This window comes from Varanus komodoensis, unplaced genomic scaffold, assembly GCF_004798865.1.
Source record: "Varanus komodoensis strain SLA01 unplaced genomic scaffold, ASM479886v1 scaffold28, whole genome shotgun sequence".
NCBI lineage: Eukaryota > Metazoa > Chordata > Lepidosauria > Squamata > Varanidae > Varanus > Varanus komodoensis.
This window is the reverse complement of record NW_025335727.1, coordinates 14321859-14337465: the sequence shown is the minus strand read 5'-3', so window position 1 is coordinate 14337465 and position 15607 is coordinate 14321859. Positions and strand designations below refer to the sequence as shown.

General features: G+C 48.8%; 1 protein-coding gene across 2 annotated transcripts; it reads right to left on the bottom strand.

Annotated features, from left to right (window-relative positions):
* Positions 1–1084: 1084 nt before the first annotated feature.
* SHOX2 (short stature homeobox 2) lies at positions 1085–15607 on the bottom strand. 2 transcript variants are annotated; one of them, XM_044434597.1, is made up of 5 exons: positions 15304–15607; positions 11681–11889; positions 6243–6300; positions 5786–5874; positions 1085–1378 (listed from the first exon to the last, which is right to left on the bottom strand). In XM_044434597.1, exons 1-5 carry the CDS (start codon positions 15605–15607, stop codon positions 1085–1087), a joined length of 954 nt encoding a protein of 317 aa, XP_044290532.1. The 2 variants fall into 2 exon arrangements, with proteins under 2 accessions (XP_044290532.1, XP_044290533.1); XM_044434598.1 differs by having other exon boundaries at positions 1085–1342.

Below are 15607 nucleotides of genomic sequence, written 5' to 3'. Positions count from 1 at the left end.
CATAAGAGCTGAACATAGATTTCTGTGAATTGGCACCTTAGCATTTAAGGGCACGTTTAGATAGATGTTTTGACAGAGAAAAAATCCCATAGCTCACAGTATTTTCCAGCCAGGACTTTTTTCTGTCCAAACATGCATGTGTCTATGGACCAGGTCTGTCTGTCTGTCTTCCTTCCCCCCTCCCCTCTGGAAAACCCCAAATTGTGAGGGGGGTGAGCTTGTATTAGGTGTTGATTGTTGCTTTACCAAAGATGAAGGTGAAGTGCAAACGATTTAAAAGGATTCCAAGAAAGAAAAAACCCAAATACATGCAGACCGGAACTCTACTAGCAGAGGTATGCCCGATCACTTTTCCTTTTGAAATTGGAAGAGAAATAATCATGTGTCTCTCTTCCACCCCTTTTTAATTATTCTCCCCATCCCACCCCCGCACAGTCCCATATTTTAAAATTCTTCTTTCCTTCTCGTCTCCTTTTCCAGACTGTGGCTGTTCAAACTCAAGTATCTGATGCAACGTGAAAGGAGGGCCCGCCTCTCTTATCAAATTTCTCGTATTAAAGTGAACTTCCGCAGAAAAAGGTCAGTTTCAAAACCTGTGAACTTCCCCGCTGCGCGTCTATTTCATCTAATTCTTTAAATAAGGATTCTCTTCCCTCCAGTTTGAGTAGCTCGCTTTCTTCGCCTCCTCCTCGGCATTATTAGTATTAATATTGGCATTAGGATGAGCAGTAGTCGAAGGGGCCGCTCCCCTCCACTCCAGCGGGCGAGAATCGAGCAGGGCCTCCCCGCGGGTCCCCTTTGTCTCTAGTCTTTCCGTGCCGGGGAACCTCGGGGCCGGCGGGGCGCTCGTCTCCCCGTGCAGTCTTGCTTTGTCTCGCACATTTGACGTCGCCCGGGCCCGGCGGGACAAGCGCGGGGCCCTCTCCGGGGCCGGGGGCGGGGCCGGGGCGGATCGCGCCGGGGCGGCGGAGAGGCCGGGCGGGGCGGGGCGGCCTCGGAGGGGGCTCCCACGCGGCCCCGGCGGCGGCTCCCCCGGCTCGGCTGGCGGCGGAGGGATTGCAACGTGCCCGGCGGCGCGGAGGAGTCACAGGCCCAGGGCCGCCGCGTGCTTTTTGGCTTTGAGTCTGAGGTCGGCGATGCTGGAGTTCTTGCTGGTGGTCTTGGCCGCCGCGGCCGCGGCCACCACCGAGGCGGCCGAGGCTGACTCCGCGGCCAGCGTGGCCAAGGGCAGGCCGAAGGGCGGCGCCGGGAACATCATGTAGGGCGCGTGCGCGGCCAGGTGCGGGTGGAGGTGGTGGTGCGCGTGCGCCACGGCGCTGTCCAGCTGCAGCTGCGCCTGCACCTGAAAGGACAAGGGCGTCACGTTGCAATGACTATCCTAAAAGGTGTAACGAGAGTGGAGAAAGACAAGAGCATTAAACGGCCGCCCGGTTCTCGAGCGGGGCTGGCGAGCCGTGCCTAGGCAGCTCGACGCAGGAGGAAACCCCCTGGAGGGCGCGCGAGGTCCCCTCCACCCACCGCCCCCCACACTTCAGCGCGTGCGCGGGATCGCAGGCTTCAGCCCAAGCTGGACGGTGTTGGGTATCATAACGATCCGCGCTGCGGCCCGCAGGACAAGCATATTTGCATATGCTAATTTATATACGCTGTAAGGTCGCTGCCTCCTAAGGACATCCCCACATTTAAAAAGGGATGAGGGAAGGGAGGGCATTGGATTTCAGGGGAAAAAACCAATTAGGCAGAAAGTGGGGCACCGCAGGAGGAAAAGCAAATGTGGGCAAAACCCCAGCTAGTCGAGAGGGCTCCGATGCAACGGTGGTCATGAGGTCGCGCTTAGCATTGTGCCAGCCAGTGGTCACAGATAGCGGGGGGGGGGGGGGGGCAGAGGACCTTCAAGAGAGTCAGGGCTCCAAATGAAGGATTTGGAGCTCCAGCCCTTCTGGGCTGTCCCTAACATTGCCTCTGCCTCCGGATGTTTGCATTATAACTCTCGGCATTCCTGACCATTGGCCTAGCTGGCTGATGGGAGTTGTGAAACAAAATATCTGGAGGGCACCAGGCTGAGGAAAGCTGTAGCTGGGAGACAGTAGGACATGAGTAAACCTTCAGGGTTTTGATGAGAGCGAGGCAAAAAGAAATCCCCTCTGTTTGGAAAATGTAAGGTGGGATGGGCAACTTGTAGAGCAAAATGAAAAAAAAAAATTCTGGAGTGCCACAGTTCCCATCAGCCCTAGTGTAGCCAATGGTGAAGGATCATGGGTATTGTTGGCCAAAACATCACAAGTTGCCCATCTCTGGGATAAGTGTTTAAGAAGAAAATTTGGTTAAAATCTAGAGAATTGAGTATCAGAGCCAGTGGCCTTTCATTCCCACCACTGTATTTTTCTTCCATAAATGTAGCTCTAAATGCATAACAGAGGCATCAAATGATCTTTGCATAGCCCCTGCTGACTGCATCTTAATTACAAAAGGAGAGGTGAGCTTCAGGGGAGCCAATTTAGAAGCTGGAATCCTATCCTCACTTAACTTGGGATAAGTTGTGCACAATGGATCTTACCACTGAGTAAAACATGATGTACATTTATTTTACATGAATTTTTGCATCCTGATCCTATGCATGCTTTTCAGAAGTCAATCAGGTCCTATATTCAATGTGGCTTAATCCCAACCGTTTGTGCCCAAGCAGTTTTCAACAAACTAAATAAATAAATGGACAAAACCTCTAAAACTACCTACAAATGAAAACATCCAAGTCATCACATTCAGGAAAGCTATACTGATGCACTGTAAGCACATTACATATATGGCAGGATTCCAGAAGAGCTCTCACAGCACCTGGCTCAGTCCCAGAACATGTCTTCTTTAAGACAGAGGCTGCTGAGCATGTGCAGAATGCTTTCTCCTTTGTCCCGAGTATTAACAAGCAGCAGTCAAATATTTAGGTTTAGGGCACACATCACAAGATGTGGCTTCAAGCCAAGTCTGAGTAGTATCACTATATACCATCCTGGAAACAGTACTTAGGGCTTGCTGTAGTTCCAGAATGGCAGATAAAAGCATTTGCACATGTTCAGAGGCACTAATGACTTCCCATGTTCCACAGCTGAGCACTTTTTGGCAACACAACTCTAAGCCTAGGTTCATTTTAAGCCTTAAGTGAGTGGCAGCACTAATCTTCTAAATATATGCAGAGTATCATCCAGATGTTTGGGACTGCAGAAAATACTTCCAGGTCACAAGATGTTAGCTCAGGGTTTAGGTTTGCATGGAAGAAACACTTCCTCATCTTGGAAATTAAGCTTCTTGTTCTCCTGTGCGTGGATCTGAGCTAAAGTGTGGTTAGTCTGGATGAAAGTTTTCTTAGGTATACTAGCTACATTGTAGAGCCTTGTGAGTTCTCTGTATGGGTAGAAAGGGTGACTACTTGTGAAACGGTGTGCAATGGTTAATTGGCCAACAGCCTGGCACATGATAACTGTGTGATGTACTGGCTGGATGGCTGTGACTTACACAGATTGACTAGTCAAATCTTGCCTGCCTGCCTGTGGAAGTTGCCTGCACTAGACCAAGGACATGCAGCTTTGGGATTAGTGGACGTCTGTCATCACCTGCTGAGTAATTTTTTTTATGCTTGTGGTTTCTGCTAGCTGCTTTGAAGCACTCATTGGCTAACCATAAGGGATATGGGCTAGTTGGCTATATCCCTTCTAAACCTTCCTGCTCTCCACACCTGAAGTAGGCTTCTGCTTTCTAGGAATGTGCTTGGCTCCCTTTCTACTGAGTTAACGCTTTTGCTTGATCATCTGCCTACACCATAAGAAGACTGGGAAAGCCATGAACTTGCCATAAGGACTGTTTTAAAAAACAGAAAGGGGAAAATGCATGGTCTGTCTCTGTTGGACTGCCAAATTCCCCACCCACATACCTTGGCTACAATCCTGTGAACATTTAAGCAACTTAAATGCCATCAGCTGCAGCCCTTGATAGTACTAAGTTGATGGGGGAAAGTCAAAGAGACTTATTTTACCTTGTTTCTCTGCTTTCATTCCCTAATTACTGTACACATCTATCACTCTGAGTCACTGCTGGCATGACCTTTATGGTGTTCTCACCATTTACTACTGGAACTCAGGGATGTTCCAATTCTTGGTGCTACTGTCATTTGTTTTCATGGAGACAGGCCTTCACCAGACAGACCAGGCCAGCTCCAGTCTTCCTTCTTATTCCCATTTTGCAGCTCAAAGTGTCTCATCCTACAGGAGAGCTGCAACCCCAGGCCTATGCATGCTTAGCCAGAATGTTCCACTGAGTTTCGCATGCACAGGACTAAAGCTGGACAGATGGTGAATGTAATAATGGGCATATCAAGTAAAGGGCATATGCAGTGTAAAGATACCATGAATGTTCAAAAAGCCTAAAGCATGCAGCTTTCTCTTGGGCCAGGTACAATTAATTAATTAATTAAATATGTGGGGGACATGCTCGTGGTTTTCTGGCTCCAACAACATTAGTTTGAAGTCTCACTGAAATAAACTGAAATTGCTTCTACACAGTGGCCATAATTCAGGGACAGAATTAAGAATTAAGTCTATTGAAACAAATGGGCATAAGAGGATCCCCTGAGCTCTGCTGTGGCCAAAATTTTTGAGTCCAGGCTGTAAGACTCACCACTCCCTCCTTTGCAGTGTGAGATGCTTATCTCCAAAGCCATTGCTGGATTTTTAAAAATTATCTTATTCAGTGGATGCTATGTAGCAGCTAGTTCATAAAAGACTTGTGGCTGTCTTCTGAACAAACTTGCCTACCCTCATGACACAGGAGCAAACACAGACACAGCCATGAAACAGCCGTGCTTGCATGGACTGATGAACAGGCCCCCATCAGGATCCATGTTCAGCTCTTTGGTACACGTAATAGAGGAGTCATCAGATTCACCGAGGCTGTGATCCTACACACACTGCCTAGAAAGTAAGTCCCACTGAACACAAAGAATTTATATCAAGTGTTAGTCCCACTCCTTTCAGTCGGTCCACTCTAAATAGAACCAACATTGGATGTAACCTACGAGTCCTTCTCCTGAGCATAAGGTTGCATTGATAAAGAACCTGACTTCAGTTCTAAATGACCCCTAAAGCACAGTACATGAAAGTAAGCCCTGCTAGACATAAAGTAAGTCCTCTTATGAGTCAAAGCAGATACGCTTCCACAAATCTGAGGCTTCACAAGAACAAATTCACCCTATTTCTGGATACTGGATTACAACTGCAATGGGATGAATCCATCCCATTCATATCCATGCTTTCTTGGAAGTCAGTTCCTTTGAGGGCAGTGAGATTAATTCCAAGTGTTGTTTGAACCCTTAACACAACAACAAATGCTCCTATTTAGAAGTATCACCCATTTAAAGACTGGTAAACCTGAGCATACTAACAAGGTCTAACAAGGTGGGTAAATCCTGCTCTGAAAAACAGTGGAGGCTTTTTTTCTGAGAAAACATGCATAGGATCAGGTTGAACCACAGACATAGTAATGATCAGGCTGTTTACACATTCAGGGAAAATACACTCCTCTCCTTCCAGAAGGCATCAGGATGTAATTTTAAATAGAATATTGTATATTGTAAATACATTAGAGGACAAAGGAAAGGGCTGACAGCTCTTGATTGTATTTCAGGGACAGCAAGAACAGTCTGTTCCACCCAAAACACTCACAGAGCAAACAAAACAAGTTGTTCTAAGTTTGGTGCCATTGTAAAAACGGTGCCAGAAACTGCCATTATACTTGCCTGCTGGAAAGGCATCCGCAAAGCACCAACATTCACATAGGGAGCAACTCTGCATGCTTCGAATTGGCTGGCTGCTCCTATAAGGACCCCTGAAAGAGGATTTGAACAGGTGAGGATTAGAACAGAAATGGAGCAAAACTGCAGGGCAAGACTGAGCATAGAAATGGAGCAAAAAATACAGGGCAGACTTCATTATTGTGTGTTTGTGTTTTGTTTTATTTTGCCCACTATCCCTTTTGCACAGCTGTTTACAATGCACTACAATGCATCATGTTTTCTCTGAAGCCAGTCGCATTATATTCAATGGGACTTATTCCAGGGTGACATGCAAAGGATCACAGAGTCAGACAGGACAACAGTCTGTAAGTTTTAGCTTTTGGCCTAACCAAAATAAAGCCCCAAATGCCTAGACTTTAAGGGGAATGTTTTCATGCACAGTTCTCCATTTTCCACATACCTTTATGCAGCTGATTTTCTTGCTTTCTACATTTAGCTCTTCTGTTCTGAAACCATACCTAGGCAGTCAGAGGAAAGGGGGGACAAGCTCAGTATAAAGCCACATCTATATATACACACTCAGTGCCATCATTATACATATTACCAGTAAACGAAACTTGTCCATAAGCAGGGGTATTTGTTTCTTTCTGGCTGCTTGCAGAAGCCAGCAGCCACAGCATAAAATCCTACCACCCCTCATGCTATAGGGCAGCCTCTGTTCGGATATAAACTTTGTGCCCCAAGTTTCTATTCTCAGATTACAATTCTATGCATTGTTTGCCTAGGAGTAAATCCCACAAGGTTCAGTAAGGTTTATTTCTGAGTAGGCAAGCATAGGATTGTTACAAAGGGATGAGCTTTTCAGAGTTACCTCGTCATCCAGATAATCTAGCCCTGCTACCCAGATTTGGGTTTTCTGTGTGCATTGGAAGCCCATTAAACATTTCAAACAGACACTTCTCCCCCCCCCCCAATGCCCACTGTTTCTAAGAGGAAACAAATTTATCACTTTCAGGACTTTCTGTTAACCCACATGGGAGGAGTAGGTATGTGGTCAATCCTATGTAGAGTAGACCCTTAAGAGTGCATGGGACTTAATTTAGGCTAATATTAGATTCTACCCCTTGTGGCAGCCCTTTGACAATCCTCCAAAGAGTACCTCAGAAAAGTACAATTCTCAGTCCCAGTTTCTAGGGGGGAAAGTGTTAAAGTTCCCCTTTCAAAGTTTTCTAGTAATAAGAATTAGCTGGGTGTGTTGTGCACTGGCTTTCAAATTCTCTAGTTGCTCGGCAATAGATTAATTTCTGAGCTGCACGCAGTCTCCTGGTTTGAGAACAAGTCTCATTTAGTTTAACTGGGAGTCCTGCACTGAACATGGGGTTCGATCCATTGGCCTTCTGGTCCCTTCCAGCACTACTATTCTATGGTTTTCAGACGTTTCTAGTAATCAGGTTATTCAGATTACACATCTCCCGCATTTCAAGTTCTTAGCTCATCTAGAACTAGTACTCTAAATCTCTCTTCTCACACACTAGTAAGTGAAGCAGTAATTCTGTGCATATTCATATACAATACCAACCCAACGTGCTCAATCTCTCTCTAGAAATCTGGGTCCAAAACAAATCTACTTGAAAATTATTGTGTCAATAGTCTTTCTATCTTTCCCTATTCAGTAGCCCTTCAGGTTTTAAACCTAAATATAGATGCTCCTGAGAATAAGCATATTTATTGAGAAATCAGTCATACTTTAACTAAAAACATATATTGGAGTAAGTTTGCAGCCTCACTTAGAAGCAATTATCAATAATGCTCAGTTAAGAGTAAGCACCATTGACCTGGGTGCAACTTATTTATTGAGCCAACATATATAGGATTGCAGGAATTTAATAATTTCCATTCGAAATCAAGGGAAGGTAGGAGAACTGAATTTTGGCTTGATTGCTCCAGATTTTGACCTGACTGGAAATCTGGTGATTATACCAATCCTTAACTGTATTTATGGAAATAAAAGCTTGTTCCAGAGCAGTCTTATCTTTTATTTTAAACTCAGTAGGAATACACAGTTGTCTGTCTCATTTTGTCAGAAATAGATTCCAGCAAGAATATTTAAAACTGGGCTAACTTGCAAGGAAGGCACCTATACTGGACAGAAAATGTCTAAACTTAGCTTAAGCTCCACTTAGAATTGCTCCAGACTTAAGACAGGGACTGTTCTCTAGAAGATGGACAGTTGCTGCCTGTTCTACTTCTTGCTCAATTACTTTCTCTAGCCTGTTTCATCTTTTGCGATTCAATCCCCCAAAGGCACCCCCACCCACCAACCTCTGGGTGTTATCTAATACTAAAACTTGTGATAAAGGGATTTAGATGTTTGCACAATAAAACCCAAGAAGAATGTGCTCATTAAAAGCCTGTAATATTAATTAGCTTTATCTTCAAGAAAAACGAAACACCAAAGCGTTTAATGACTCACTTTTGGGGGGTAATTACTGTCATAAAAGCTTTACTACAAAGAAGTTGAGAAATTCTCTTTTCCTCTGTGCAGTGGAGTGTAACACAGAAGCAGAATAATTGTCTCATTATTATGATAATCTAATTTTCTCCCATAGAAAAAAGAAAGCAAGCTGCACAACAGGCAAGATGATACTTTGGCGATTGAAAGTGGGGAAAAGTTTAAGAGCAGTGACAAAAGTTGGGCCCATTCACCTCTGAAGAAAGGTGGTTAAAACTTTTGCAGAGGGTACATTTGGGTAGACCCGATCCTATGCATGGTCATCATCACTGCATTCATTAGGATACTAGATATCACTACCCTCAAAGGGACTCTCATCCCAATAAACCAGCAAGGCTCTGGCAGTTAACCTCATTTATTTCAGTGGTGGCTTTTTACATTTCTGTCACTGAAATCAGTGGGAGTTAAAAATTCTTTAAGGTAACTAGAGTACCCTGATTTTTTTATTTTTAGTTTTTGAGGGGAGGAGGGAGGGGAGAGAGACCTGTTTTCCATCTCAAAGGTTCTACAGAGAGGCTCTGATAGAATAGAACTCTAATTGGGATTTTATTTTAAAATTAATACAGTGAGCACTGCAAACTAACAGCTACAGACACAGATCTCATAATTTTCCACATTTACTCACTCCAGTCCTAAGCTTACTGAGATTTATTGCAATAGAGGTTTTTTTTCTATCGATATAGACATGTAGCCCAGTCCTATGAATCTTGATTGGGGTGTAAACAGCCTTGCTGTGTCCAGTGGGACTTGCAAGGAGGTGAATTAGAATCACAGACCACAGGCAGGCATAGTCCTTTCCATGTTTAGAAAGAAAAACAATTCCTACGACTCCCAGCATTCCCCAGCTAGCAAACTGTCTGGAGAATGCTGGGAATTGCAAGAGCTTTTTTACTGTTTAAAAATAAAAACTGCAGTAAGGTTGCAATCCCAGCCAGATTTTCCTCTCAGCCCCTTGAGGAAAGAGAGCCAAACATCTCAGCAAACCTGCCGGGGTTGTGTTCCATGGCTGCAGTCTTCCCTACATGCAAGTGCCATCCAGTCTAATAGGTCTTGCTTCCAGATTAATTCCTGTAGGGCTGTGCAGGTTTACTGAGGAAACGGGCAGAAAAGCAAGCTGTTCAGACTGCATTCCTAAACATGCTTACTCAGGCATAAGTTGCACCAAAATCAATGGTATTTACTTCCTTGAGTAAACGCAGTTAGGAAGGGATTAGATGGTTCAGGTTTTAGCCACAAGCTTTCCCCGAATGACTTCCAGGCTTCCTTGCACCATCTGCCAACGAGAGCCAGGAAGCAAAGTTTAAAACCAAATCACAAGTGAAGCATTTTGCAGGGCCAGTTGAAAGCAGCCAGAGTGTAATCTATGCAAATCTCTAAAAGTTATTCTATATGGATTATACTGGGCACTGGTTATTCTTTTGTTTGGCCAGCAAACCTCCCTCCATAGGAATCACCGCCCTTTAATTTTTCCTCCTTTCTTTCCACAGACCAGTTCAGGAACTAAGTATTGTGATGTTCAGGCGTCCATGTGTGTGCTCTGAGTAGCCAGCCTTAAAAGGTGGAGACAAATAGAAAAGCAGAGAGGAGTAAAAAGGAGGTCTCTTTTTCTCCAAGCTGTGGTGTCTTTCAAATATACTAGCTCCCCCCTCCGGTTTTTTCTTTTTTATTCCCCCCCACCCGCCAAAGTGACAGTTCAGTTCCTGCCTTTATCCGATTACAAGATACAGAGAAAGCCCGTAAGGACGGGAGCCCTGTTTTGTGCAGATGGCAGCCAACGAGCACAAAGATGGAGGGGGAAGTATCTATTACAAGCAAGGACTATGCTAGCAGCTGCAGATGTTTGGGGGCCTAAAACTGCTCCATGTGTTCACACAAAGAAGGCCCCCTTTTCCACAGAAACAGCGCTGGGATACATTTGCCAAGCGGCCTGGCCTCTGGCTAGCGGGCTTCTTTCTGGATAAAATTCTCTCTCTCTCTCTCTCTCCCCTCCTCTTTGCTTCCCTTAGGTGAAACTCCAGAGGCAGAGGACAGAGCTGTTCAGCTGACGGCCACCTTGACAAGCCTTTGGAATTGAAGCCTGAAAGATCCCTAGATATATCTGGAATGTGCAGAGGGGGTGGGGGAGATGTTCTCCCTTGAAATCCAACTGCTCTAGCCAAGCCGGGCTCCATGTATCTGTGCCTTCGCCTTGCCTTTCTCTGTTCCCTTGAGATCTTTTTAATTACTTCCCCTTTTAGAGGAGAAAATGGACTGTAAATGTGTACACTTTAGGAACTCCCAATTTCGTTTATTAGTTAGCCTCTCTATAAAGTTAATTCATACATCCATCTGTCTATATTCTCTCTCTCTTTAACTGAGCTTGGATCAATGCTTTAAAAAGAGACATGCTGAACTGTAGACATACATTCTACAGTACTAACCCATGCGTGTGATATTTATATATGGAAAAAAACTTTACTAGAAACATGAAGAAGCCAAAAATGTAGAAACTGGATCATAGCAAAGAATGGCCAGACACATTTATACACAGATTTTCAGTACCATTCAGTTTAACCACTGTGACAGAGTGGTTAGGGTGTTGGACTGGGACCTGGGAGATGCAGGTTCGAGTCCCCACTCACCCACGAAGCCCACTGGGTGACTTTGGGCCAGCCAGACTTCCCTCACAGGATTGTAGTTGTGAGGATAAAATGGAGAGGAGGAGGACAACCTTATAAGCCACCAAGAGTGGGTATAAATGCAATGTAAAATAATAGGACAGCTTCCCTCAGCTTGTTTTTTCCCCACTGTTCCAACCGGAGATCATTGCAATATAAAATATAAGAGACCTTGATTGATAATGATGACAGATACAAGAAAAGTGGAGAACCAGAAGAAACTGAGCATGCAGTAGACATGGCTGGTCATGGGGGAATCTATTGAAACAAACTATGCACAACTTGTTCGGACAACAACTGACAGCAAAACAACCAAGAAGTAACTTACCCTGCCTCCTACTAAAACACATTTAGGATCAGGTCAAAAGAGTGCAAGCGTTTCAGAAATCGTTTACTTCCGACTAAGAGTCGACCCCCCCCCGCCCCATCTTTCATTGCCACTTGTTTCGCAAGAGGAGGCTTCCAGGAGGACGGTCTCGGTCGGATCCGCATGTCCGCACGCCCAGCGCAGCCGAGAGGGCATTGCCCCTTCTGGGACGCGCCTGCTGGCCAGGAGGCAGCTCCTCCGCGACTGACGCCCAAGGCGTCCGCGCTCCGCGCTCCGAGGAATGGCTCCGGAAGGGGCCGGGCGCGTCCGCTCCCCGGGGCGGGGGGCCGGGCGGGCTTGCGCCCGCGGCCGCCTCGCCCCCGCCTCGCCCCCCCCCCCCCCGCCGGCGGAGCCTTGCGCACCTGCACCCGGGCCTCGGACAGCCCCAGCCGCTGGCTGAGCTCTTCCCTCATGAACGCGTCCGGGTAGTGGGTCTCGTCGAAGAGGCGCTCCAGCTCGTTCAGCTGCTCCAGCGTGAAGTTGGTGCGGCTCCTCCGCTGCTTGATCTTCGTCTGCCCTTCGTCTTCCATCACTTTGGCATCTTCTTTGCGCTCTTTCAGGTCTGGGGAAACTGGACAAGGAGAGGGCAGAGTCAGGCGCCGCGGGCCAGGGCCAGGGCCAGGCCGGGCGCGGGCGCCTCGCGTCGCCCTGGGCCGGCGTCTGCTCCGGGGCTCCCGCCTGCGCGTCCCTTAAGTCGGGGCGGGCGGGCGCGGAGGGGGCCCGGATCGATGGCGCGCAAAGGTCACCCTCCCGGCAGCGGCGGGGCCGAGGGACGGCGCTGCCGGGCGCGGCTGGAGGCCCGCCTGCAGCGCCCGCACGCTTGCGCCACCCGAGCCGAGGCGGGCAGCCGGGCGTCCTTGGGTTGCGCCGGCCCGGCACCCAAGGTTCAAGCGAGGCCCGCGGATTCCAGGTGAACTCCAGATCCGACCCGAAGCGCGCCGACTAGGGCGGAAGCCCCCCTGGACGCCGCGAGGCTTCCTTCTGAAGAAACACGCGCGGGATCGTGGCGGGGGGCGCGATCCCAGGCATGCTTACTCAGGAGCAAGCCCCGTCCCGCTGAGTTCCAGGATGGCATGCGAGGGCAGCCCTGCCTGGCGCAGAGCAGCTGAAAAGATGCGAATCACTACTTGGACTAACTTTGGATGCGACCCCCACAACTGGACCCGAAACCCGAGTCCGTCATCTGGAAGCCCGCGGAATTGCCTTGCTCTTCCTTTTTCTGTTTATTTCCCCAAGAATGCACCCTGATTTTCAGAGGGTCCAACATCTTGCTCAGTCTAACTGATAAACCTGATTCGGAGGGTGCTGCAGTTTCAGAGCTGGCCCGCCCGCTTGATCCGAAGCGGGTCCGTTGACACTGGTTGGCTCTCTCTGGCCATAGTCCCCAAGTACTTCTCAGAAAAGGCCGCGTCTGTCATTTCTTTAAGTTTTAATCTCCAACACCTCAGCTAAAGCTGCGCAGGGTCGCCTCTCCTTCCGGCCAGAGGCTGGCGCTTTGGCTTTGACCGCAGTCGTTTGATTTAGGAGAAAAGGGCTCTCAAAGCAGCGTTTGCTCCACCTGTGTTTGCTTTTCGGGGGGGGGAGGGGTGCAGTTGAAAGCAGCAGAGGTGCCCTAAGTAATTCAGGGTCATCTCATGGTGGTGGGTGGGGGGGCGTCCTGACCTTGGGACCCCCTTCTGCCGGCCTCCCCCCAGGATGGGAAGGCTCTACCCGTTCCTTGGAGATGGGGCGCAGCCCAAGTCCTCCCCGCTTGTAAACGCTTTGACGAAACGGCACGCAGAAAGTGGGGGGAGCCTGCAGCGGCTGCCCCCTTCCACTTCGCCCTGACATTCACGCCAGGGGCTGCGCGACCCCCTCGGCCTTCAGCTCGGACCTTTCCGGGATCACAGCAGCAGGTGCGGGGGGGGGGTCGACAGGAGCGATGGGCACCGGCCTGTCCCTAGTTGTGGGGAGGGGGAAATCTCTTGACCTCATGCGCCAAGGCTGCAATCCTAGCACGGTTACCAGAAGCCGGTCCCACTGGGCACAGCGGGGCTTGCTTCCGAGTAGTACACGGGCATCGAATTACGTGGTAGGAGGCGCAGACGGCTCTGGCAGCGGTGGGAGTATCCGAACGACCGATCCTGAACCCCTTTTTGCAACGGGGGTTCACCTGTTTTGTGGACGCACGAGTGGGACACTTCCACCCGTTACTTCGCCGCTCCCTGCCGAAATGGCTGCTGCAGACCCGCCGAGGCAGAGACCCCGCAGCCTATATTCCCCCGATAAGGGGCCTGTCCGTCGGTTATTGCTGGGACTGTGCCGGCCTGAATCGCTCCACCTCCAGCAAGGACCATCCAAGTCTCACCCTCCCGTTCCCAACACACACGCCTAACCTCAGATACCAGGCCCCGGTTTGCCTCGCGACGTGTAAACGTGGCGGAGTGACGCCGTTCGTTCACACCGCGGGGGTTTCCTAATCTTCCTACCGGGACCCCCCCCCCTTTCCTTTCCCCAAATATATTTGCTCATGGCCACGCCGAAGTTTGTTTATGGCCATTGCCTTTCTCTTTAATCATAGGCTGGATTTGTTTATAAAAGCCTTTCCGGATGATTTTTCTGTATGGTGGGGAGTTGGAGAGCGCTACTTTCTTTGAACAAAAGAGCTGCAATCTTCCCCCGCCACGGGAATAGGGCATCCGCATCTCAACCCACACTCAGATATTCAAATATAATAGTGGAAAGGCACGGGGCTCTTTGGATAAGCAAATAAGACAAGAGATTTCGCAGAGCCTTTTTCACGTATTTATCTTCCCTACCTCCAGTTTCTTCCCTTTTTCATCTCCTTGCTACACCTCAACGGAAACACAAATCTTAGAGTATAAGAAAATCGAGTTCTAAAGCAGCAACACCTTGTTTTGATTTCAGAAGGGCTTTTAGATATGCCACTAACATTTGTAAGAATGCCTTATGTCGCTTTAAAAAAATCGATGTATCGCAAAGCTTCAGTGCTGCTAAGATGCTGAAGATATAAGTTATTGTAAGTTATCTAAACGCAATTGAAAAAATGTAAAAGATAATCTTCCTACTTTTAGTGAGCACAATAGTTGATATTTCCATTCATAAATAGCGGGCGCTACTTTTCAAACTTTGCATAATATTTAAGAGATTTTCAAGCTGCCTTAAACATAGATCGCTATTTAATTTCTAATTTCTTACCAGTATAAAATCATCCTCTATTTACATTGTAAATGGGGAGAGATCACGTGGTAGAGGGAAATTAATTATCTGCATTAAATTTTCTGATAGATAGATCTCGGAATTACATATTGTTTTGGAATAACTGGTGGAGAAAAAGTCAACACAAGTTAACGGATGTAGATCGGACCAGGATCCACCCCAGGAACAGTACTTACGGGAAAGACAGACAGACCTTGGAACGCATTGTTCCGCATCCAAAAAACCTGTCGTTTCCAGAGCAGCCAAACGCAAATCCTTGCCCTGACTATGTCAATCTTGTTTGCACGAGGGGAAATATCCAGGGAGAGAGCGAGAAAGCGGCGCACGCCTTGCCTACCCAACGGGGCCAGTGCCTTATCTCCGCCAGGGCGAGGGAAGGGACCCACCCACCCTCCCCAACCCCCCGGATCCTGTCCCTAAAATACGTGTCAGAGCTGCTCAGATAATCGCCGGCGATCTGGACGGTACCGCGCCTTTCTTATTTGGGAAACTCTTTGGCACGGCCGGAGGCAGGCAGACCGACGTCCTCCTTTCCCTTGGGCTGTCCCTCTTCCCCGAGTGGGGAAGCTCGGCCGCCGCATCCAGCCGCGGGAGCCCCGCTGCCCGCCGCGCCTCCATTCATTCTCCGGCAAGTTTCCTCCTGCCGGCGCGGCGTGTTTTCGCCGTGGCGCGGAGCAAAGGCGCCGCGCCCCCCCCCGCCCGCCCGCCCGCCGCCCCAGGGCGCTGCCCCTCCAGCCGCCGCCGCTCCCCGAGGCGGGCGCGTTACCTTCGCTGAGTTTGGGGGTGCCCGCGTCCCTGGTCCTGTCCACGGCGCCCATGGCCAGCTCTCGGACCGGCGATCGGCCGCCGCCGCCGCCGCCTCCGCCGCCGCCTCCGCCGCCGCCGCCGCCTCCAGGCCCCCGGGCCGCCGGGCTGTTGCTCTCCTCCCGCCCGGGCTCGCTGGAGCTCCCGGACTCCTTGGCCGCCCTGACAGGTCCGCTCTCCAGCACCTCCCTGTACGTGATGAGCTCCTTTTTCTCTTTCACTTTCTGATCAAACGACTTGGAAACAAAAGCGGTAAGTTCTTCCAT